The sequence below is a fragment of the Taudactylus pleione genome, unplaced genomic scaffold, assembly GCF_031769625.1.
Source record: "Taudactylus pleione unplaced genomic scaffold, aTauple2 ptg000781l, whole genome shotgun sequence".
Lineage (NCBI taxonomy): Eukaryota > Metazoa > Chordata > Amphibia > Anura > Myobatrachidae > Taudactylus > Taudactylus pleione.
In genome coordinates this window covers 4,424,294-4,450,786 of record NW_028285183.1, presented here as the reverse complement: position 1 = coordinate 4,450,786, position 26,493 = coordinate 4,424,294, and the positions used below count along the sequence as shown (strand labels likewise).

Genomic DNA, 26,493 nt, shown 5'->3' with positions numbered 1-26,493 from the left:
GCGACGCTAAATTGCAATACAAGCGAGCCGCAAAATGGCGCGCACGTGCGACAAGGTAGCATTGTAGAAGGTATTGCCAGCAGTTCACGCACACCACCTCACCTTATGTGGATGGGGGTGCAAGTACAGTTATCAAAAATACCCATAAAAATGTAACAAGCAATTTGTACCTTCTCTTAAGCAACCATAAAGAAAATGTTCATGATGTGGATGATGAGCCTATTGTAATGTCTGCCATTTCCCATGCTGTACAGATGATAGATGCTGTACCACAACAATCACGAGTGGTGCCGTCATCTCCATCAGTAACAGTAAGGGAAGTGCTAACACACTCTGCACCTGTAGAGGAAGTTGTTAATACCATACGTAGCAGCAGCAGACTAAACCCCCAGCCAGGTAGCAAGGTCAAAGGTAGCAGCGCTGCCGGTCTGCATCCCATTCGGACTATAACTGTTCCGAATGGAAATGCAGATGCGAACGGTGTAGTGCCCACGAGGGAAGTGGTAATGCATTGTCCTTGGACAAGAGCAGACTAAGGGCCTGATTCAGAGCCGGACGCAATTAGCGCTCGCTCGTCCAGAAAATAGGGGTGGCTATTCAAATGAACCGTTCGCTGTTTGCGGTCTGTTCACGCCTCTAGGTCTGAACGAGCGTACAAAATTTGCGGTCGTTTTTTGGGAAACTACGCCCCCTGGCCGCTCGCATCCTACGTCATGTCCGCTATTTATTAGATTAATCGAGTACATCGAACAGGGTATGAACTGCTCGCTATTCTTGTGGTTGGTTTTTGCTACCACAATTTTGCGAGCAGTTCTGGCTATAAAATAACCCAGTGACGTGGTCAATGACGCTGCTGTTTTAAATATGCACACCCATAAAGCGCCCGTTTTGACCTTTAAGCACGCCTGCGATCGGATCTCCACTCCCCGTTTTCAAGCACCTTCCCCTGTTACCACCCACATACGCCTCTTTCTGTCACTCAAATTAGCAGGCATTCGCTATTTTGCGAGCACATGAATTTCGGCCGCACTGACTGGTTCGCGCATGCGTATAACGATCCGTACGCATGCGCAGTTGGGCAAACATCGCTCAGAGCGAACGAGCTGCCGCTTACGAGTGGCTCTGAATCAGGCCCTAAATTCCATCATAAAAGATTTCCCCGATCCCGAACTAGCCAAATGTCAAAGATTTTTGAGGAATTTGGGTAGTTCTCATGAGCCAACTAATATTGGCGTGTGGTGTTAAGGGCCTGTCTACCACACAATACCGACGTGACAAAATTTATCACGGATTGTGTATTGGATGGTGACGTTCCCTTAACAGACCAAGTAAACCAAGGTAACATTTCCCGCATCATAACTCAATTGGGTATATATTTTCCAGTAGTAGTTAACTGGAACAAAATTTTCACCATAAAGCAAAAGGAGAGTGAATCTGCAAAAGATTATTGCGACCGGGTTCTGCAGACTATCACCCAGTACACTGGGTTAGAAGATATTAAAGATAGCATTCACCACAGGGGAATGATAGTCACCATACTCATGGATGGCCTTAAAGAAGACTTAAAGACCCGGGTTCAGACCTCACAGCCTGGCTGGAGGGGAGTCACAATAGATACCCTCATAGAATCTGCCATAGAACATGATAAAAACATCTCAAAGAAGAGAGAGACCCAGAGCGAAAAACTAATGGCTGTCAGTATCCAAGCTCTGGAAGGAATGACTGTAACATCACAGCCAGTAGACACACCTGCACCTATACACACACTTGCACCTGAACAATTACACGTCCTCACCAATCCCACACCACAGCAAACACATCCTTACCCCACATATCATACACAACCACAGGTCCCATGCTACCCACAAACTTCATACCTCCCACCATACCCTTATCCTCCATATTCATACCCATACCCACCATCTTTCCCTCTTGCTCAACTCCCACAACAATCCTTTCATCCACCCCGTTCAAAAAGATGTTTTAACTGTCACCAAGTGGGACACATAAGTACTGCAAAGTGAAGAACACCACACATGAACACGGGTTTCCCATGGGTTCATAGGCAACCCCACTATCTTCTCCCAGGCCTTATATGACTGTTTACAATCTTTTCAACCTGCCAATGGATCTGTTCTAATGTAAAATGTGGACAATTTATTGTTGTATTTAGGTCATGTTTAAATGATATTAAACTGTTGTGCTTTATCTCTCACACACAGGACACAAGGTTGCTGAGGATAAACGGCAGCCATGCCAGGCTAAGGTCAAATACTCGGAATACTATCCAACCCAGGGGCCCAGGCATTATTTAGAACAGTAGCTATTAATAAAAAGATTTAATTGCAGGAACCTGTATGCAGATACTATATCCCTAGAATTATTAAAAGTGATAGGGAGACTCATTTTTCAGGCGACGCTTCCCAGAACATGTGTAAGGTGATGGGTAATAAAACCAAGATCATTCCAGACTGTCATTTCTTTTATTTGTCCCCCCTTTGAGATACTGTTTAAACAGACAGCCTCATATGAAAACAAAAAACAAGAAAAAAAAATGATGAGGTTATTGTGCAGGGTCCCACGAAGATGAATAAGAATAACAGAAATTGAAAGTGTTATTAACTAACATGTCTAATGCAAACTGTCATGATGTCAAACCTGGGGAATTTGTTATGATCCGAATTTTTTTTAGCTCAGGTCGTTTGACTGATCAGTGGAAAGGTCCGTATCTGACGATTGTTCACAAAGTACCACATCCTCAAAGGGTGGCCGGGGAAGATACGTGAGTCCATTTCTCTCACTATAGGGAGGTTAACCAACCGGTGGAGATACAAGGCGGAGACGAGGCCGATAACGTGTACCTGTCAATTGCGAGCTTGTGCCGGAAGGATTAAAAAGGTGACGGTGAGATACCTGAGCTAAAGAAATGTGTAGATCAGTGCTTCCAGCAATGGAGTGGTCTGCTGTGGTCATCCTAGTTCGGTCTTCCAGAGTTTCTGTCGTGATGATCTGTTTGGGGATACCCAGTTTCTGTGATGAGGACCGATAGAGGAGATGAGAGCTGATGGCAGGGCTGATGGAGTGGAGTCAGGAGGAGTGCAATGCCAATCAGGGGAGTGTCTGACCAATCTTAGTACTGTTATTGTTAAGAGAGCTGTTATTCCGGATACTCGGGGACGGTGTAAAAGTTTGTCGTCTGAAGATTCCTGTATTTGTTAGCTTTGTGGGTCCCTAGTTGATGAGAATTGTATCCAACGGTGCCAACCTAAATATAACCCGTACTGGGGTGGGTATCCTTTAAAGGATTATCATAGCATGGTAGGCAAAGTGTTAAATCAAACTGATTGCTGGGTGTATTCACATGTGCCACAGGGACAGCATAACGTAGGATTGCTGCCATTTCCGCTGAATATCACGGAAATTTTAGAATTACAAAAAGGGAAAACATTGGATGGAAAATTCCTCTCATCCAAAACCACCTCATTTCAAACTCTATCAATTCCAAGTAGATAGATCACTTTTGTGTTTAAACATAACCAACCCCAATAAACCTGGGAGTTGGGAAGTGACGGGGAATAATCAGACGATGACCTTCTCACAAAGAGCTGATAATAAGTCCATAAACCATGATCTGATACGCTCAATTAAATCTAGTGGGAGACATTTTAGGTACCGGTATAGAGTTCCACCAAAGAAATTATTGGTAAGGTGCCAGATGGTTATTGTGCTAAAATAATACGGCCAGCGACTTGCATGTACCAGATGGAAGACCCAGAAATAGGATTGTTTGCAAGGGAAATGTGCTTAATGATAATGATGCATACCATTCCTTATGTTTTCCCTGATAATGTATATTTTATATGTGGAAGAAAAGCGTATAAGTGGCTCTCCTCGAGTTCCGAAGGTTTGTGTTATCTGGGAAGAGTAGTCCCAGAAGTTATGACCCTCACACATGTTGAAATGCTCGGTATACATAAAAACACACCATCACCATATCTTCATATGCAATATGAACACAGAGACAAACAAAATATGATACCTGGTGACGTGCATAAAGCCACTCAGTTAATTAGTGAACAACTGGCTTTCAAGTTCTGCTCGCATTGGATCCCACCAGGATCGCTCGGGTTACATAAAATTTTAGATATATTCAGGAACTTGCTAAATTGATAGATAATATCACCTAGATGTACGATGACACATTCAGGTATACAGGGAGAGAATTGCAAGCGTACAAGAAATAACTGGTGCAACACAGGCTAGTGTTAAATTATTTAACTGCTGTTACTGGAGGGTATTGCGTAACGTTAGCCACCCAATTTGGAGTAAAATGTTTCACTTATGTCACCAATGATACCAGCGACCCCAAGGAAGTGATAGACCGGAAGATGGATGAAATTCTGCAGCTAAAATGGGACTTTCGTAAGAACCATAATGCTTCAGTGGCTGAAGTAGGGGAGAAGATAGAAGGATGGGTTTCATGGCTGAACCCAGTGAAATGGTTCTCAGGTCTAGGGGAATGGGTCCAGGAAGTGACCGCCAGCATAGGCAAATTCTTAATCCTTATACTGATTGTCATCATAATAATTGGCATATGTGTCCGGTGTGTTCCTATTGTGTTGAAGTGTGGAAAATGTAAAAATAGAGTAAAACGAAATCATGATGATGGTCAGTATGAATACCGAGGTAAATACAGAACTGCATTACAACCCTGAACTAGGAAATACCATAATTTAATGTATTATATTTAGACCTGCATAAATGTATTATTGAAATGTTATTTTTAAAACACCTCAGATAATGTAAAGTCTCAAATTCCCCTTCAAGACTGCCTTTATAGGACTGGTGTATCTCACACCTTTCACATGATCTTCCAAGATCCGCGGTGTGCGTATAATAGTAGGTTTATGTCCCCACCCAGAGACACATTATTGATGGATTAAGAACCACCTTGTGCCATCCCATAATAACACTAAATAGTATATAAATGTAAGCCTAAATTATATTTTAAAATCAGATTGTGATAGCATGTTGTTCGTTATCAAAGGGTGGACTGTCGAAGCTGGATAATTGACAAGATCAGTTTAAAATTGGATCGCAGCGATGCCATCTTGCGACTGGCTGCAAGACGCCATCTTGGAAATGAGAGCGCAAGACACCATTTTGTGAATGGCCGCCCAAGCGCCATTTTAGATAAACTCACACTTTAGTACATGTGGCGATATTACTATTAGCATCATGCGATTGCATCTTTCACCATTTCTCATACACACATTAATACGCACAATTGCGCTGTTAACTAGTCGCATATTAGCGAATGCATAAGATCCTGTATGAAAACGCTGAATATTAGCTTCATGCACACGCATCTGCCCCAAGTTAACTAGCGTCTTTACATCAAACCCCACATACTCACACATTACATATTCACATACAAGGTTCCATAAGCTTTAAGGTATAAGATTCAAGTATGCACATTTATTATAATTGCTAGGAAATAAAGATTATTTCGTAACTAAGGTTTTATACGTGATAAGTAAGCCATGTTTGATATTGTACTGATGCGTACTCTCTCAACAGTATTCCGGTAATATCGATGGAGAGATCGCAACATGCATTCTCAACTTACGGACCGCAGAGACTTCAAGCAACAAAATGTACATTATATGACCAACTGTTAGGATTTGCATGAGGCGGGAAACCAGAGACCACCAGTTGTTAGAGGCTGGACTGTGTCTATTTGAACCAACCTGTTAAATGCCTTGTAACATATGCCCTCCTCTTTAGGACCAATGGTATTAGCAACAAACTTCTCTATTGTGTTATTTCTGGGGGGGATAAATATGTGTGCTCTGACCCTGGGTGCCTGGTCTTCGTGCTGATTGACAAGGGGTTTCTTGCTGATGCCTACATCTGGTCCAGAGCGCTGCGTATTAGTACTTGGGTCTGTATAATTCCGTTGCACCAAATTGTACTTATAACTAGCGTGTCACTGACTGTACTTTTACTTGAATAATACTTTGTGCTTTGGAACCACAGGTTCTAGGTCTGGAGTCTTTATTTACTGTATAACTGCGTACGCAAAACAGCGTCATCCTTAGAGGTTTATAGGCAGGATATCAGAAGGTATAGGCAGGGGTATATAGAGGTTCAAAGGCAGTATCGTTAGAGCCCACGACGTGCGTCCATGCAGCGCGTCTTGGGACTCCCCAGAGACTGAGGTCTCTGTAGCAGGAGATCTCAGCGCACACCGCAAGCAGCTGCGGTGAGGTCTCCCCGGCAGTTCCAACGATGCAGACAGGCAGGGACAGTGAGCTGCCTGTCTGTGCCCTCAAATTGCTGATTGTAGAAATCATTTTTTAATATTGAGAGAGCCCTAAAGAGCATAGGTCCAGCTCCCAGGGCACACATTTTTAACTGACCTGTAAGGGGGTATAGAGGAGGAGGAGCTAGCTACCATTCATATGGTGCCAGCTCCCAGTTAACCCACCTCTATACCCACTGTACTGAGGCTCCAGTGTCCGCTAGTGGATGAAGGAGAAATATAGGAAGGAGCTCGCTCCCCAGCAGGACAGAGTATATCAGGAGATAAGTGATGTGTTAATGAGAGGGCTGCATGTGACAGGGACAATGACACGATGTGAGCAGCACAGACGGTGTAATGGTTAGCATTACTGCCTCGCAGCACTAGGGTCGTGGATTCGATTCCCACCACAGCCTACCTGTGTGGAGTTTGTATATTCTCCCTGTGCTTGCGTAGGTTTCATCCCACACTCCAAAAATATACTGTCAGGCTAATTGGCTCACACAAAAATGAACCCTAGTGTGTATGTGTGTGAGTTAGGGAACGCAGAGTCACATCAGACCACTGGGGCAGGGACGGATGTGAATGGCCAAATATTCTATATAAAGCGCTGCGGAATATGTGTGCGCTATAGAACTAACTGGTAATAAATGTGAGGAGGGGAATAGAGGTAGCAGGAAGCCACAGCTTCAATAAATGTGGGAGGGGCAGGGTCCCCAGCAGCACAGAGTATATCAGGAGATGAGTGATGTGTTAGTGAGGACAGGGCTGCATGTGACAGGGGCAGTGACATGATGTGAGGAGGGGAATGGAGCCAGCAGGAAGCCACAGACTGATAGTTATATAGTGGGAGGAGCAGGGTCCCCAGCAGCACAGAGTATATCAGGAGATGAGTGATGTATTAATGAGGACAGGGTTGCATGCGTCATGATGTGAGGGGAATGGAGGCAGCAGGAAGCCACAGACTGAGAGTTATATAGTGGGAGGAGCAGGGTCCCCAGCAGCACAGAGTATATCAGGAGATGAGTGATGTATTAATGAGGACAGGGTTGCATGCGTCATGATGTGAGGGGAATGGAGGCAGCAGGAAGCCACAGACTGAGAGTTATATAGTGGGAGGAGCAGGGTCCCCAGCAGCACAGAGTATATCAGGAGATGAGTGATGTATTAATGAGGACAGGGTTGCATGTGACATGATGTGAGGGGGGGAATGGAGGCAGCAGGAAGCCACAGGCTGAGAGTTTCTTTCATTATGATACAGGACAATTATGAGGAAAGTAACTTTTTTTTTCTTGCATTTTAAACATAAGACATTTACTTGTTGCAGTTGCAACAATATTTATTCAATTATATTGAAAATTATTAGATGAACCCTAGTAATAATTTGTGATACAACGGTCAGTCTTTTTGACATCAATCTCATATTCCTGAAATCTTGATTGTAGACACAGGTTAAAAAAAAAATAAAAAATAATAATTTGTATGTTTCTATATAGTTTCAGCCTCTACTACTTTGGTTGACATTATTTCATTACTTTAGGTTTTGTAATGGGCTAATCAGCTCCTTTAATAAATAGCCACCATTCAGAAGGCCATTTACACATCAAAAACACAATTTGGGAGAGTCTTATGCCCGATTGGGTTCTTCTTCCCAACGAAAGCCAGGAGCCGTTCTAGATCACCAGCTATGAGTAAATCCGTCAGTAGTAGCCGGTATCTCATCACTTCCTTGTGACACGGGAAAATGTGCAGTAACTACCGCTAGCACAAAAAGAGAGACACAGGACTGATTGAGGTCAACAGCTTTATTTGGATGTCGTTCCTTTACCAGAAAAACAGCAGAGAATGAACCCACAGACAGAATCCAGCATAATTCACTTTCCGCTGTGCGTGTCCCCTACCGTCATACAAAGCGCGGGGTACATAGAAAATATACAGTGTACAAACACGAAGCCTCCGAAGCAAGCGGTAAGAAAGTCTAACGTTTAAAAACATCTCTCTCCTATAAAAAATTGGAGCTCATTTACATATTTAAATTAACCGGTGGCTGGCATGTGGCCGCCCCTCATATGACCTGCTCTGCGCAGTCCAGACTACGATAAGTGGGGCGTCTCTGAATAACATCACTGAAGATACAAAAATAGAAATCCTTTGCTGGACAGGTAACTGGGACAAGCAATGCCGCTGGCATGGGAACATGGACGCCTAGACACAGGCTGAGCGTCAGGGGAGTCACCGCCACATTCCACACACCCCGATTTCAGCGTTTTCTGAGATTCCACACGGAGAGATCTTACAGGACACCTGAACGCTAACATTAATGTGAGTGCTCCAGGCTGAGAGGCCGCTACAACATGACTAACATAAGCCAGACAATGCGACATTCGCTGCAGCTATAAAAGGGTGGTGAGGGCGATGCTACAGATTAAATCGGGGAATAAAGGTCCCATTGATACTCAGACCCTAAATTTGCGTTTTCATGTGTTTTGCATTGGACCAAAGATGGCGGAAACTAGATCATCCACATGGATGCAATAATTCTCTCCGAAACATCACATTTAGGGGTTGATTCAATTAGGGCCCACGTGCTGTTCTGGAGCGGCACATCTCGTCCTTCTACATCGCCATTCTTCCCTCGCACCCCATAGAGGCGCGCAGCAATATCGGCAAAGTAGAGAGTACCGTAATAGGCAAATATGTGCCCAGCCGCACGCTGCGGAGATGGATGGCGGCACATCGCCCCTAACTTGAATTGAAAACTTAGTCGCTTGTAAATGAAACACACAGTAGCAATTACGTGGCACAGCCCCTAGGGGGTGACACCTGAGAATGGCTGTCGCTATTCTCCTTCAATGTGGTCCATTCTCAGAAATGGAAAAAGGCGCATATTAGAAGTGTGATTTATTGCAAGTTCTGCTCCGATTTATATTCCCTCTAATGCAGAAGATAGAAGGCCTTTATTTTATTATAGTACACATATATACATGTTTATTATTACATTGCTGTGTGTACTTTAGTTTAATAAGTGTCTTTAGTGCTAATTGGGTTCACTTCAAAGCTTCCACATTATGAAACAAAGTGCAAATTCTTAAGGTTTTTTTTCCATTATACCCAATGGGACAATCATGAGAATCAGGAATATAGTACAATGACTGTAACACTGTGACAGGAGAAGACATTTTCTGTTAGTTACATCGGCACGTATGACGTAATAGTCCTTTAGATACGCCCTCCGGCACAGTCCCGGCGTACGCTCGGTTCCCACCACTGTCACGTGCGTTACGTGAGCGACTTACAATCACCTATCATGCCCAGACATGAACGTCACATGATACACAACTAAAGCATCCTAATTGGAGGAGAATGATGATACTATAACCTATGATCAGATGGCATAAAATACAGAAGTCTTCTATTTGGAGCAACGAGTGCTCTCAGGGGCTGGGATGTAAGTACATGACTGAATAAAATGAGATGATGAGGACCTGTGCTCTGTAAGAGACGCTGTTAGATCTGTACCAGCGCCCGTGCCTAACGCAATTCTGCACCATCAGTTCCGTCCCTGCAGATCTATGTGGTTATAAATTGCGCCACCTAGGAGACTAATGCAGGGGAAACATCTACGGCCCTGAACCATGAATTGGCAGCCAATTCAACGTGTTAAAGATCCCCCACGTGCCGATTCTGACCCTTCTCAGGTCGGGGTCGGTGAATCGAGATTGTTCAACAAGTTGGAAATCCCCGACTTCCCGACCACGCTGTCAGCAGAACGGGGCATTGGCGCAGCAGTGGCTAGATGTATGGGCTTCTTAAAGCTCAGTGCACACCTCGGCAATCCGGTGATGCGATTTATATTGCGTCCCCGTGCACGCGGCACGATCCGGCGCATGTGATATATATATCGTTACAGGCTTAATGTAACTACACCGCGTGTTGCGTCACAAGGTTCCATCTGCGGTGCGGCACATCAGATGGGACGATGCGACCCCACAATTCCTCAAACGATGAATTGCGCGTACACGATGGTCGTGCAGCGTGGTACCATCTGATGTGCTGCACAATGTAAGACAACTGCCAATCTCAACCATCATATGATGGGTAGTATTATGCCAGTCTGGGTCAGGAGATTACCCGGATTCGTCTGATAGCACTGATGCTACCTGCTGTACCCCGGGACGGGCGCCCTACAAGATAGAGGTTTACTATCACTGGAATACCAGACAGACATACGCTCAGCTACGATTATCCGCGCAGCCTGTTGAGACCAAAGTGGGGCAACATGTAGGAATTTATATCCCCACCCAGGAATATACTTATCAATAGCATCCCAACTCCTAATGCCGAACCCAAATAATCAATTTGCGGAGTTACCTAACAGACCCTAAGAGAAATCCCCCCCACATTCCCCAATCCTCCCCTCCCCCTCTAGTTATTTTTTCCATCCGGGTGACCTGCAGCTGTTTCCTTCCAGCGTTGGGGCAGCTAGTTTACCATCGTGTCTTAGTAACATTAACAATAAAAAAGAAATACAGAATTAAGGGATTAAAGAAACCAGAAAGGCAGGGAGAAGTGTGTACAACGTGCGTATAATGATGCATCAGGGTCAGGGGAAATGCAGACCATCTTATTTAGGATTATACAGAGTGTGGCCGACACTCGTGGGATCTGCCTGCGGCGATAGAGTGGGGCTGGCAATCGTGGGGTCTGCCTGGGGCGATACAGAGTGGGGCTGGCACTCGTGGGGTCTGCCTGGGGCGATACAGAGTGGGGCTGGCAATCGTGGGGTCTGCCTGTGGCGATACAGAGTGGGGCTGGCACTCGTGTGGTCTGCCCGAGTGATACAGAGTGGGGCTGGCAATCGTGGGGTCTGCCTGGGGCGATACAGAGTGGGGCTGGCAATCGTGGGGTCTGCCTGGGGCGATACAGAGTGGGGCTGGCAATCGTGGGGTCTGCCTGGGGCGATACAGAGTGGGGCTGGCAATCGTGGGGTATGCCTGGGGCGATACAGAGTGGGGCTGGCAATCGTGGGGTATGCCTGGGGCGATACACAGTGGGGCTGGCACTCATGGGGTCTGCCTGGGACGATACAGAGTGGGGCTGGCACTCGAGGGGTCTGCCTGGGACGATACAGAGTGGGGCTGGCACTCGTGGGTTCTTCCTGGGACGATACAGAATGGGGCTGGCACTCGTGGGTTCTTCCTGGGACGATACAGAGTGGGGCTGGCACTCGTGGGGTCTTCCTGGGACGATACAGAGTGGGGCTGGCACTCGTGGGGTCTTCCTGGGACGATACAGAGTGGGGCTGGCACTCGTGGGGTCTGCCTGGGGCGATACAGAGTGGGGCTGGCACTCGTGGGGTCTGCCATGGGCGATACAGAGTGGGGTTGGCAATCGTGGGGTCTGCCATGGGCGATACAGAGTGGGGTTGGCAATCGTGGGGTCTGCCTGGGGCGATACAGAGTGGGGCTGGCAATCGTGGGGTCTGCCTGGGGCGATACAGAGTGGGGCTGGCAATCGTGGGGTCTGCCTGGGACGATACACAGTGGGGCTGGCACTCGTGGGGTCTGCCTGGGACGATACAGAGTGGGGCTGGCACTCGTGGGGTCTGCCTGTGGCGATACAGAGTGGGGCTGGCAATCGTGGGGTCTGCCTGTGGCGATACAGAGTGGGGCTGGCACTCGTGGGATCTGAATGGGACGATACAGAGTGGGGCTGACACTCGTGGGATCTGAATGGGACGATACAGAGTGGGGCTGGCACTCGTGGGGTCTGCCTGGGACGATACAGAGTGGGTCTGGCACTCGTGGGGTCTGCCTGGGACAATACCAGCTGCACCAGCTTAGTAGCCATCTATACAATATACCCAATAACCACACAAAACATACCAATACACCGCTAAAACACAATATTCCCGAACATACTGCGGCTCCGAGACACAACCTCCCCCAGGACCCACAAAGAGTGGAAATTAGGATCAAGGTCTACAGAAGTCTTCAGCAAAACTCCAACAGGAGAGTTTTATTTGGACAGAAAAGACAGTATGGCGTTTCCTCAGGTGCTGGTAATTACAGTGCAAAGTGTCTATTTATACAATTTAATAGTAACATGAATAATGTTAAAGAGCATCAAAAATAAACCATCACATATTAGAACGACGTCTGTCTATATAGGCTCTTTCTGTGTGCATTGCTTGACCCTAGTTTTCATTCTGACTCTCCAGCGCCATCTCCTGGTGCACCAGGCAACCTCTCTGCAATGAAGGACTGTGGTAAAAGAGATCCTGACAATAACTACTACTAAGCAAGGGACGAGCTGAAGTATTTATTTATTTATTATTTATTTATTATCAGTTATTTATATAGCGCACACATATTCCGCAGCGCTTTAGAGAATATTTGGCCATTCACATCAGTCCCTGACCCAGTGGAGCTTACAATCTATGTTCCCTATCACGTACACACACATACACACTAGGGAGCCAATTAACCTAGCAGTATATTTTTGGAGTGTGGGAGGAAACCGGAGCAACCGGAGGAAACCCACGCAAGCACAGGGAGAATATACAAACTCCACACAGGTAGGGCCATGGTGGGAATTGAACCCATGACCTCAGCGCTGTGAGGCAGTAACGCTAACCATTACACCGTCTGTGCTGCCCGTATAAGGCATGATGGCAGCCATACGTGCTGTGTTATAGCAGCCTTCATTCAGCAATGCCCGCAGTGTGCGCGCGCCTGTGGGCAAATCGGTTATTAGCACTGACACCCAACAGCAGAATCGTTCGCCCGCTTTATGGCAAGACAACAGGAGTAATAAATAGTGTAAGTCAAAAGAAAAAGGAGATTTATAGGCTTTTTGCCATAAGGAAGAACAAGGACTGCAAGGTGCGACTTTGTGGAGGCCCTGTGAAATCCAAACATTATTTGAAATAGACGACATCTGGCGTTCTCCTCAGCAAGGCCAGACCTAACATATAGAGAACACGTAACACGTACGGTGCATACACACGGTCAGATTTTTCTTCAGATCTGAACGATAACGATTGAAAAAATCGTTCAATTGTTCATATGTGAAGGAAAATCTGACATGTCTGAATGATGAACGATGATGTGTTTGCAGTCAGATTTGGACGATTCCATTCATTATAATGCAGTCAAAAATCGTTCATAGTCCAAATCGTTCATCAAATCGTTCATCTGACAAATCTGACCGTGTGTATGCGCCATTAAGCTGCACACACAACAATTTTGTTACCAATGATATTCTGTTAGATGTCAGATTTTTTAAAGTGTAATAAACGATTTTTTTTTTGAACTACAAACGATTTTTGCATATTCCCTTAATGAAAACCGTTCAGTTGGTCAGTCTGACTGAACTACAAACGTGAACGCGCATGCACGATAATCGTTCATCGTTTTAACTCAGAAAGTGAACGATTTTTTTCAACAATTGAACGATAAACGATATCGTTCAAAAAATCGTTGTGTGTGTATGCACCTTTTAGGGGCGGATCCAGAGGGAGATAGAAAGCAGCTTACATGGCATAGCTTATATGGACTCGCTCTGAGAGGAAAATCCTAAACCCCAAGCTATTCCAGCTCGAGGCCTGTAACCGGGTAAATCTACAAGAGGTTCATTAAAAAGGAGCCATATTCTATTGCAAAACCAATTGCACATTCCCCTGTGTTGCAAGCAAGACACTGCATGCATCTTTAGGAAGTAACTGTCTGCGCCGGGCTGGAACATTCCCCTCCCCCTCCCTACGCACACACTTTCCTTCCCCGTGTTACATATTAAAATCAGTAAGTGCACACTGTAGTGTGTGAAATGATGACGCAGATAGCGGAAATATATTTAGGACGCTGCAGAGTGATGGCCCCGCTGGAACGTTAGAGGACAAGCGACGTAAAGGCGCATGTTTAAAGGAGTCCTCTGTACATATCGGGGTGACGTGGGGAGAAGGATGAGAAAATGCAGCGTTACACAATACTGCAGCTAAACACACAACAATAAAAGATTTGTCCACGTACAGGTAACAGATAAAAGCTTGTCATAGCGCCGAAAATTTTTAAAGGGAACTGGCCCGTTATCAATGTGGTAGCATAGACCTCTTCCCGCCTGTCAGAAACAGGCCAGGCCGGCTACCATTAGCCAATCTCCATGTAGGAAGCAGATAATGTTTGCTGGGGTGTAAGTGATCCAGGGGATGGATATAATAAACAATATACACATTGCCCTGCTTCATGACACCTCCAGGGACCATAGGCTGGGTCAGAGCAGGTGGAAAAGACAATGATCTCTGTATCAGGGGGATTATTGATTATAATGTCTAAATAACACACACACACAGGATCCGTGGGGTTACTACCAGCAGCAAGGGGAAGGAAGACTGGTCAGGTTTGTCACAGGGGTTCCCACAGGACTTTCTGCACTCCCAATGCACTGTATCATATACAGAATGGAAGATGAAATTATATTGCTATTATTTGCTTACAGTAACTCAAAAAAAGCTGTAACACAGAGAACCGAGATCACTTCATTCAAAGATTAGAGAGGGAGCCGGGAAAGAGTCCTAGAGATTAGAGAGGGAGCTGGGAAAGAGTCCTAGAGATTAGAGAGGAAGCTGGGAAAGAGTCCTAGAGATTAGAGAGGGAGCTGGGAAAGAGTCCTAGAGATTAGAGAGGGAGCTGGGAAAGAGTCCTAGAGATTAGAGAGGGAGCTGGGAAAGAGTCCTAGAGATTAGAGAGGAAGCTGGGAAAGAGTCCTAGAGATTAGAGAGGGAGCTGGGAAAGAGTCCTAGAGATTAGAGAGGGAGCTGGGAAAAAGTCCTAGAGATTAGCGAGGGAGCTGGGAAAGAGTCCTAGAGATTAGCGAGGGAGCTGGGAAAGAGTCCTAGAGATTAGAGAGGAAGCTGGGAAAGAGTCCTAGAGATTAGAGAGGAAGCTGGGAAAGAGTCCTAGAGATTAGAGAGGGAGCTGGGAAAGGGTCCTAGAGATTAGAGAGGGAGCTGGGAAAGGGTCCTAGAGATTAGAGAGGGAGCCGGGAAAGAGTCCTAAAGATTAGAGAGGGAGCCGGGAAAGAGTCCTAAAGATTAGAGAGGGAGCCGGGAAAGAGTCCTAGAGATTAGAGAGGGAGCTGGGAAAGAGTCCTAGAGATTAGAGAGGAAGCTGGGAAAGAGTCCTAGAGATTAGAGAGGGAGCTGGGAAAGAGTCCTAGAGATTAGAGAGGGAGCTGGGAAAAAGTCCTAGAGATTAGCGAGGGAGCTGGGAAAGAGTCCTAGAGATTAGCGAGGGAGCTGGGAAAGAGTCCTAGAGATTAGAGAGGAAGCTGGGAAAGAGTCCTAGAGATTAGAGAGGAAGCTGGGAAAGAGTCCTAGAGATTAGAGAGGGAGCTGGGAAAGGGTCCTAGAGATTAGAGAGGGAGCTGGGAAAGGGTCCTAGAGATTAGAGAGGGAGCTGGGAAAGGGTCCTAGAGATTAGAGAGGGAGCTGGGAAAGAGTCCTAGAGATTAGAGAGGGAGCCAGGAAAGAGTCCTACAGATTAGCGAGGAGGCTGGGAAAGAGATTAGAGAGGAAACAGAGATCACTTCGTAGATAGTAAAGCGGGAAACCAAAATCTCTTCATAGAGATTACAGCAAACAGAGAGATGGCTTCACAGGGAAGGGAATGACTAAAGTGATGACTTTTTAGAGACCTGAAGGAAAATTTATATAATTCTTGAATTTGGAGCAAGCAGGGATCGCTTCACAGAGACTGGAGTGAGCAGCGATTACCTAACAGAGACTGGAGCGAGCAGGGATTACCTACTAGAGACTGGAGCGAACAGGGCTAACTTTAAGGAGACTGGAGTCAGCAGGGATTACCCAACAGATACTGAAACGAGCAGCGATTACCTAACGGAAACTGGAGCTAGCATGGATTACCTAATAGCGACTGGAGCTCGCAGGGATTCATTTACAGAGAATGGAGCCAGTAAGGATTATCTAACAGAGACTGGAGCTCGCAGGGATTACCTAACACATAATGGAAAGGAGCCAGCAGGGATTACCTAACACATAATGGAAAGGAGCCAGCAGGGATCACCTAACGGAGACTGGAGCCAGCAGGGATCACATAACAGAGACTGGAGCCAGCAGGGATAACATAACAGAGACTAGAGCCAGCAGGGATTACCTAACATAGACTGGAGCCAGCAGGGATTACCTAACATAGACTGGAGCCAGCAGGGATCACATAACAGAGACTGGAGCCAGCAGGGATCACATAACAGAGATATAATTTCAGAGATATAGGAGAGAAGTATGGTCACTTCTCAGAGACTGGTCACAGAGAATGCAACAAGCAATGTGATAACATTGTAACCTCGTTTATCCCTGTGTCTCAGATGTGGTCAATGTAACGTAGAATATAAAGTGCATACCACATTGTCCGCAGTGCGTAGCAGTCCTAGTCCAGCAAAAAAAGACATAATTAGATATATTTTAATGTTCCTTTCAGAAAGAGCTGCCCATCTGGTGCTTTTAGTAAGTGACATTACACCGGTATATAAAGCTGTACCATCCTAACATGACCGCAAGAGACACAGTTTGGGCACAGATAGTGTCTTCTATGAGATTGCGCATACATCTGGCTCATCGGACGCAATCCATGTACAGCACTACGGGTCTACTCATCACACCCAACGAAGCCAAAAATTCAATTGGTAACAGTGATAACACCTCTGAGAAATACCAATTACTCCCGAAGATATGATTTAAGGAGCAGTTTAAAACAGAGTTATTTGCAGTAAAACACAGCTTTAGTATTGGGTAACACTAATTATGTCTGGTGGCCCTAGACAATAAGACACCACGGACGGTGGGATAAGGGAAGGTGCACAGTGACTCTACATACGGCTATAGCATAAGTAAATGATCCGATTAATCATTTGCTGGACTGAAAGAAGCATCCGCCTTGCGAGATCCCTGCTAGGTTCTCATCCCCATCACTCATCTCTACAGATGTGTCCTCATACATCTAGCTTCCTTGCGCGATAACCCTTCTAATCGCGCCATGCCGTGGCGTGACTCGGTAGCGCCGAGCGTCTTTTTTGTGCGACTTTTTGTTACCTTCAAATGCGTCTTATTCACACAGTGATGCGAATAGCTAACACACAAGCGGCTTCTGCCGATTAAAAGGACATGCAGCGTGCCTATGTTTTCTGTGCGTCTGCGGGTGTATCTGCATGCAAAATGCTACGTTACAGTGTTACAGCCGCTGACACTGTAACGTAGCCTGTCACATGCAGATACACACAGAACATAGGGCCTGATTCAGAGCCGCTCGTAAGCGGCCGCTCGTCGGTTTCCGAGCGATGTTTGCACAACTGCGCATGCGTACGGATCGTAATATGCATGCGCGAACCAGTCAGTGCGGCCGAAAATAGTTTGTTCACTAAATAGCGAGTGCCTGCTATTTTGAGTGACAGGAGGAGGTGTATGTGGGTGGTAACAGGGGAAGGTGCTTGAAAACGGGGAGTGGAAATCTGAACGCAGGCGTGCTTAAAGGTCAAAGCGGGCGTTTTATGGGTGTGCATAATTAATACAGCAGCGTCATTGACCACGTCCCTGGGTTATTTTATAGTCAGAACTGCTCGCAAGATTGCGGTAGGAAAAACCAACCACAAGAATAGCGAGCAGTTCATACGCTGGTCGATGTACTCGATTAATCTAATAAATAGCGGACATGACATAGGAAGCGAGCGGCCAGGGGGCGTAGTTTTCAAAAAAAACGACCGCATGTTTGGTTCGCTCGTTCAGACCTAGAGGCGTGAGCAGACCGCAAAGAGCGAACGGTTCATTTGAATAGCCACCCCTTTTTAATGAACGAGCGAGCGCAAATAGCGTCCGGCTCTGAATGAGGTCCATAGGCATGCCACATATCACTTTAACCAGCAGAAGCTGCTTGTGGTATCTGTTCGCACCACTGTGTGAATAAGACGCATTTGAAGGTAAAAAAGTCGCACGAAAGATGCTCGGCGCTACCGAGGCACTCGGAGCTCCGGCATTATGTGTGGCGTGACTTGTTGCGTACGGAGGATAGATGTATGTGGACACATCTGTACATCTATGCTCGGCTGTTACCGCTGAGTAATTAAGGACAAATCACCAATGAGAAAGGCAGCATACGGTGAGCAGCGTGAATGTGCAGCGCCAGGGTACAGCGGGCATCAGGCATGGCTACGGCTAGTGCTCGAGCGCAGCTGCCTGACATTGAGCAGATGAATACGTTTTCTCAGTGTACAGAATGAACAACAATCCATCGCTGCAGAGATAAGGAGCGCAGGATTTATACCCCAGGAACAGATTCCGATAGATCTCCATCTAAACATTGGCTCCTCCCCTGTGCTGTTCCGCCAGGATTCCTAACACGGGGCCCGATTCCGCGATTCCGAGATGTACGCTATTCCGATGTTTACGCCGTTGAGTGATAATCTGCACTGTGCATGCGTCAAGGTACATGAACGCAGCGACTATTTACTCGCTAGTGTGATTGACACATCAGGGAGCGTATGTGGGAGGTAAAAGGGCAGCGGCGGCGAAGAACGCAAAAGGTGTCTCGACCGTTTCGTAGCGTAGCGATCCCGTACGCGGTGAAAGTGGCTCCGGCATCTCAGTACATGCGGCCATCGGAAGTCAGATTAATCGAAGGATCTGCGACCGATTATACGTCTTTGCACGCAGAAGCATGGATTTGCAAAGCCGCACAGGGACGGGAGGCGTCGCAATAAGACTATGAAGAACTAAAACGCTAATACTGCAGTAGGCACGTTAATGGTAGCGTCGTCATTTTAGCGGTTTTGTGTGAGCTCATTATGTATATATATGTGGGCGCACCACGGGGGGATCATCCCTGTGCTCAGCATTCAAACATAAGAGCAGTAACAAAGCTCCTCCTAAACAGTAATTTAATCAAACATGGAATAGTCAGAATAAAAGGTACCACTAAAATACTGATACAAAGCAAGGTGCCACGGGATGTAGCTCATCCACATCTCTGACTTGACAGCATGACAAATAATACAAGAATATAAAACGCTTAGCCAATGACGGAATACAACAGAGAGACGGAAGAACCTGCTTACATGGCCACGAAACCCGACATACAGCCAGGTGCGATATATAAAGGCATAATAGAACATTCACAAATTATATATGTCATCATTTCCATACCTTCATAGAATAAGTGTGACTGTCACTTCAAGCTACTGTTCTCTCTTACCAACCATTACCACCTTACATATATGTGTTTGGAAATTGCTACTAGCTCTTTTATATAAGGCAACTTATATATTGGTTTTCCTGGTCCTTTATTGTGCCTTTCCATACTGGGCGACATACACCCCCCACCCCACCCCACCCCGGCCCCTCGCCGTCTCAATCCAGAAGCTACATCCCTCCAATTCATAATACACTGAGAATCCCTGGGTGTCAGACATCCAGCTACAGGTCCCGCTGTCAGACAAGCAAACTCAGGAGCCATTTTTACATGTGGCAGCATTAAAGACACATACTAACCGGGACAGAGCCCGTACATCATTTCATTATACACAGAAGCATTTAAGTGCTATTTTGAGAACTACTAAGTGCTATTATGGGATCGGCCGCCCCATATTCCGCCAGGAGCGTTGCGGAAGTATCTGAAATGTCAGGACAGGTTCGTGACCAGGCGCACCAGCTGCACGTCTGTAAGGTAACGTACCTTGTGGAGGGGACAAGGAGGGAAGCAGATTAGTCCCGCTAACTTGGTACGGCGTTATACTGCGTGTACAGAAGCACGCAAAGCAGAACCTGGTACGGGATATGATAACCGCTGGAGCGTGATAACATAGGCCCGCCAGTGCCAGGCCTTTCACGGGAGATTCTCATAGGGGGGGGGGATCCCAATCTCGCCACGCTGTCTGTGCAAATCGCACCATCCGCAAAGTGTGTACAGAACTGAGTATACCGGGGCTCCTTTTGTGACTGTGCAGGCCGTAAAAGTGCTAAACTTACGCAATTAATATAATTTCAGTAGTGGGATATTGGGCGTACTGTTAGGAGCCTCATACACCCTCCCGAAATCTAATTCCAAACAGGTCCTATAAGCATTGCCTAAGTGCTACATTAAAATCATTCCTCACGCTGGCATTAGGACATGGCGGACAGCGTCAAACCGCTGCACACAGCGGGGCTGATTCTGAGCCAGATAGATCGCGGTTCACAGCCGCAAACAGCGAGTTCTTGCATGCACGGATGAAAATTTACGTATTTTTTGAGCATGTCCGTCCTATTCTGAATCGGACGGAAATTGGGTGGCAACAATGGTCGGTCGCATTAGGATAATGTAGTAAATCAGGGCTTCCGCGGCAAGAGACGCTCTGTCTGTAACTCAATATATGCCCCAGTGTCACTAGGAACAGAGGGCCCAATTCAGACCCGCTCGCTAGGAAGCGTTCGCAGGCAGGCAGACGATTATTGCATTCTGCGCATGCATCGCCGTGCGCAAACCAGTCCGAGCGATCGCATAGACAGCCCGGCTGAATGAGTGACAGGAGAGGCCGTTTGTGGGTGGTGACAGGGGCTGGCCATTAAATACGGGGGAGTGGAGGTGCAACCGCAGGCGTGCCTGAGCGTCTCAACGCAGTTTCAGAGGCGTGCATAATTAAGAGGCAGCGTCATAGTACACATCACTTGGTTGAATATTACACTGAAGAGCTCGCAGTGCTTGTGGTAGGGTATAGTCAGCCACAAGTGCTGCGTATAGGTCCGATGGTTGCACACACTTCCTGAAGATGACGTGCGCAAGTGGGCGTCTTAAGACAGGCTGGTGGACGTCCGCATACACAAAGCGATCGCACGCCAAGACATAGTGGGCGTGCTTATGCCTTGCCGTGCGATCGCCTGCCTTCCCGAATTTGCATACGCATCGAGCGAGCAAACGCATCTAGCGAGCGGGTTTGAATGGAGCCCAGAGAGCGGTTTGCCATAGAATTCCTTTCATGGGGCTCCCCCTGGTGGTCACTTATATGCAATTTGCATAACCATTAACAATGTATGACCCTATTGCAGTCCACTTTAAACGATACTTGGATTTCAAAGAATGGACTCTGCTGCAAGGAACTGAAACGAAAACATAGAAACACCTCCGATACCTGCACACGGCGGGCTTGCTATGCATAACAAGTATGTGCGTGTACGTATTGCAATGTACACGCACCCATGTTTCTAAAATCCAGAAAGAGATATAAACTGAAGTCAGCTTTTGAGAAGATAAGTGCTTTCTCTGATCTGCTGTGCTAAAGGTCTGCAGAGCATTGCACAATCACACGTGGTTCAGAGCAACAGTCTGCAGATTCCTCTAACGAGCAGGAAGAGCGGTGCCTGCTGGGCCGAAGCGGCTGTGGCTTTTCCTTGCAATCTTTTCATCCTGTCCCATTTATCTGTGAATAACATGAATACAAAGACCCCAGACTGTACAGCTCACACCTCAAACCCAGAACCGCGACTTGAGACAGGGTCTCTTTAAAGTGCCTTATAACATTTTTTTTTTTTTTTTTACCTTAGAAGGTAAGCTAAGCAATCACCAGTGGCCGCACATGGATTAAAGCAGCAGCCTGAGCACAAGAAGGCATTTCCCTCCTCCTGGCAGGACGTGTAACGGTGCAGAACTCGCCAGTCCCTCCCCACCCAGCGGCCACGGCTCAGGCTCCCTGCAGTACGGACACATTAACCCCAGAACATAAGCCAGCAAAGCTCTCAGTTCTCAGTATACGGACACAGAGCGAAGCCGGCCTCCTGTGAGCCCGCGGAAAGCAGCGTTGGCTCGCTACACGCACAGTGGGGTATTGTCATATGCTACACGTGCTTTGGGATTACACAGAATGCTGCTTTGACACAGGTCCAGCGATGTGCAGCTATCGCCCCCCACTGGTGACAAGGGGGGTTGACCAATTAAAGCATTAGCCAAAGGTCTGGCTAGCGGCCGGGTCAGGGCTAGAAGTCAGCTGGGTCCTACTCTCACTAACATTCACCAGGGGGAATTCTGGGAAATCGGCACTGGTGGCCGGCTGCCTCAGGGTCACCTGTCCGTTGGTAGGACTGAATTGGGGAGATATCCCAGCCCGGGTGCCATGGTACTGTGCCCTAAAAGGTTGCTCAAAAGCATTCAGCTGGTACGTCTGATGCTGCGATTCCGTCTTCTTCTGGCCCGTCACTTGCTCTATGAAATCCTGCGCCGAGGAGGAGGGCGTAGGGGATGCGTGGGCGCCGTCGTCCGCTGTAAAGCTGAAGGCATTCTGGGGGTCAGTCACTATGAGGCCAAAGTGCGATTTGTCAGGGGACCCTCTCAGCGGGGTGGTCAGCCCTGCCCGGAAAGTGCTGATGGGCAGAGTGGCATAGACGTGCTTGTCCAACGAGGGAAAGGTAGAGGTGCTGGAGAGAGCCTGGCCGTCCGTGACAAAGTTCAGACTCGTGTTGTTCAGGTAGGCATCGTTCTGACTAGTCCGGTCTAAAGCCTGCTGCAAGAACTTGGAATATTCCTGCAACATGCTGGCCTTGTCAGACTGCGGGACCTGGACAGGGGCGCCCAGGGTCTCGGGTTGGCTGGGTTCCCCCACCTCGGAGGAGTTAATGGATATGCTGGAAGTGACCTCTGTATCTCCCACGCTGAATGAGATCTCGTGCTGCCCGTTGGCTTTGTGCGAGTAATGATCCAGGAGCGTCTGTAACACCTCGTCGGGAATCACGTTCTTGTCGTGGTTGGTTTTAATGTCCACGCTCAGCGCTTGGGCGTCTATAAGAGTGGCGGCGCCGTTCTCGTCCAGGACGCTGGCCACGGCTGCCTGTGTGGCGGATGGCTGGGATGCCATGGTGCCCACGTTTAGGGCGTACTCCCTGCTGCTGTTGCCGGTGGCTGCCAGCAGGTACCTCTTCTTCTTGGAGAACTGCATGGCCTCGTCGTAGCTGACGCTGATATTGGGCGGTTTGGGGGTCCCGTCCTGCAGCGGATCACCGTGGTCCATGTCTGAATTGCTCCCTGAGTCGAGCAGCGCCTGTTTATCCACAAGTTCGAAGGTGTACTTGGCGACCTTCCCGTCGTCAAAGGCGGAGAGCGCCGACAAGGCCGGGCTGTGCTCAAACGCCTGGCTCTGCTCCAGTGCGTGTCTCACACTCTTTTTGCTGTTCACCTTTTTGATGAGCAGTTTGGGAGGGCTGACGTCCCTGGACACTGCTTCCTGTAAGTGCAAGTCGCTGGCCGAGGGGTGGGGCATTTCCACGGCGTACTCTGCCACCATGTACTCGTCTTTCACTTTGGTGCTGTCGGGGTAGAGGGGCAGGAAGTCCATCTTCTCCTTTTTCTGCTCCGTCTTTTCCAGATGGTCTTTTTCACTCAATACCAAGAGCTTCATCTTATCTGTCCTCTGCTTCTTTTTCGGTAAAGCGCCCTCTTTGGTTGTGGCGGGGAAGCCGGCGTCACCGTCCGGCGATAAGAGCCCAGATTTTCCAGCGCATTTTAACACTTTCCGCTCACGGTTCTCGTGGCACATCCGCTTGTGTTTAAGTACCCGGTCTGTCCTCGAGAAGTACTGTTTATAAGGACGAGATACATGTGAATTAGTACACAGATACTTCACATAAGAACAGGTAATGGCACAGACTAGCCTCGTGTACTGCTCTATGAGTGTGAGGCACAATCATGTGATAACCCTTCCTGATTATATCTTTACACAGCACCAGATATAGACTCATTTCCACCAGTACTCTGGGCTCGCACTGACTTTCATACCCACCTGTAGACAGTACTCACATTACTATTAATACCCACCTGACAGAATTCACACTGGCATTTATACCCACCTGTAGTCTATATGCACACTGGAATTACTACCCACCTGTAGACAGTACTCACACTGGCATAATACCTACCACTAGCATAATACCCACCTGTACACAGTACACACACTGGCATAATACCTACCACTAGCATAATACCCACCTGTACACAGTACACACACTGGCATAATACCCACCTGTACACAGTACACACACTGGCATAATACCCACCTATACACAGTACACACATTGGCATAATACCTACCACTAGCATAATACCCACCTGTACACAGTACACACACTGGCATAATAACTACCACTAGCATAATACCTACCTGTAGACAGAATTCACAATGGCAATTATACCCACCTCTAGTCTATACACACACTGGAATTAGTAGACAGTACTCACACTGGTACCTATACCCACCTGCAGACAGTACTCGTACTGGTCCCTATACCCACCTGCAGACAGTACTCGCACTGGTACCTATACCCACCTGCAGACAGTACTCGCACTGACACCTATACCCACCTGCAGACAGTACTCGCACTGACACCTATACCCACCTGCAGACAGTACTCGCACTGACACCTATATCCACCTGCAGGCAGTACTCGCACTGACACCTATACCCACCTGCAGGCAGTCCTCACACTGATACCTATACCCACCTGCAGACAGTACTCACACTGACACCTATACCCACCTGCAGACAGTACTCACACTGACACCTATACCCACCTGCAGACAGTACTCACACTGACACCTATACCCACCTGCAGACAGTACTCACACGGATACCTATACCCACCTGCAGACAGTACTCACACTGACACCTATACCCACCTGCAGACAGTACTCACACTGACACCTATACCCACCTGCAGACAGTACTCGCACTGATACCTATACCCACCTGCAGGCAGTACTCGCACTGGTAAGGCTTCTCCCCGCTGTGGGTTCTCTTGTGCCGCTCCATGTGGTATTTCTGAATGAATCGCATTCCGCACTCGTCACAATGGAAAGGCTTCTCTCCTGCCCGACAGATGGAAAATGTAGCAATAAACATGAGGGCAGAAGGAACAAAACGAGCAGTTGTGTAGCAAAAGGAAATCACTAGAGGCTCAAATATATCAATATCCAGTCAACAACCGATAGAGAGTTTCATAAAATGGCACATGGACGTGAAGGATTACTCACATTACCATGGCGAATGTGTGTGTGGCGCCATAACGTAAGATGGCGTCTTGTTAACATAGGCAGATAGATACTGGCAGTTAAGAAAGATATCTAAGTACTGTAAGTGCTAGATGTATTGTGTGCCCCGCTATACTCGGGATAGGTATGGTGAGCGTGAAAGCCTCAGTTCACTTTGTGTAGTAATGAGGATATTAAGGAATTGTGTATCCAGGATTAGTGCAGATGAACCACATTGCCCAGCATTACCCAACTGGTGACAACGTAATATAATCATATTGAGAGGAATTAGACGTGGAACTTGACACGTAAGTGATATACACAATCAGTTTTGCATCATGCCATCGCATAGTCCTATACAAATTATTGAGTAATAAGTGACTATTTTTTTTTTTTTTATCTTGTATGCATTAAATGTATGTGTTATTTTATGCGTATTTAATAAGTAAGACTAATTGTAGTATTCTCTATATTTCTCAGTAATTACCATCTCTGGTTTCTGTTGAAAAAATAAATTAGAATTTTATCTTACAAGAAAACGATTGTATCTGTATATAATGGAAACAGGTCTGCCGTCCCGCACCTTACCAGGACGCCTCGGTTGGGCATATGGTAAGCCATGCCTATTCCATTAATTGATTTGGTGTTTTTTTTTCATCCGCATGTATTAATTTTTTTTGGGAAACCCTCTTTGTGTAACTTCCTGTGCTGGCTTACTCTTCATTCATGGAACAGATCCCTATACCGGCCCCTTTGTGATATTCCTGATCTATGATTTGTCAGGCTGCCTCAGGACGTGTAAATGATAACTTGTATCCGCTTGTCTAGAGAAAGTTTTAGTGCTCATCTTCAAATCATTTTTGGAAGCCCGTGAAAATGGGGCATCCAAAAATGGAACGTGTTCCTGAGGAAATGTGAATGATAAACTAAAGGGTTATCGCTAAGGTGTGGAACAAAGTTATACATACAATGGCCTTTCCACCTGTCTGTAATGGGACGTGTTACTCACCTGTGTGGATCTTTTCATGTCTCTGAAGAAGATACTTCTGAATGAAACGCATATCACACTGGCTGCACTGGAAGGGTTTCTCACCTTGAAAAATGTAATTCCAGATCCATCAGTTAAACACCTAACCA

General features: G+C 46.9%; 1 protein-coding gene across 1 annotated transcript in view; it reads right to left on the bottom strand.

Moving 5' to 3' along the window:
- Positions 1 to 18,284: 18,284 nt before the first annotated feature.
- Positions 18,285 to 26,493, bottom strand: part of ZNF148 (zinc finger protein 148) — a 31,686-nt gene continuing 23,477 nt past the window's right edge. The window contains exons 5-7 of the mRNA XM_088457739.1: positions 26,366 to 26,449; positions 25,076 to 25,194; positions 18,285 to 23,908 (exon numbers count right to left, since the gene is read on the bottom strand). Of these exons, the coding sequence (XP_088313865.1) occupies positions 22,283 to 23,908; positions 25,076 to 25,194; positions 26,366 to 26,449 (1,829 nt within the window). The 3' untranslated portion in view covers positions 18,285 to 22,282. The remainder of the gene's footprint in view (positions 23,909 to 25,075; positions 25,195 to 26,365; positions 26,450 to 26,493) is intronic.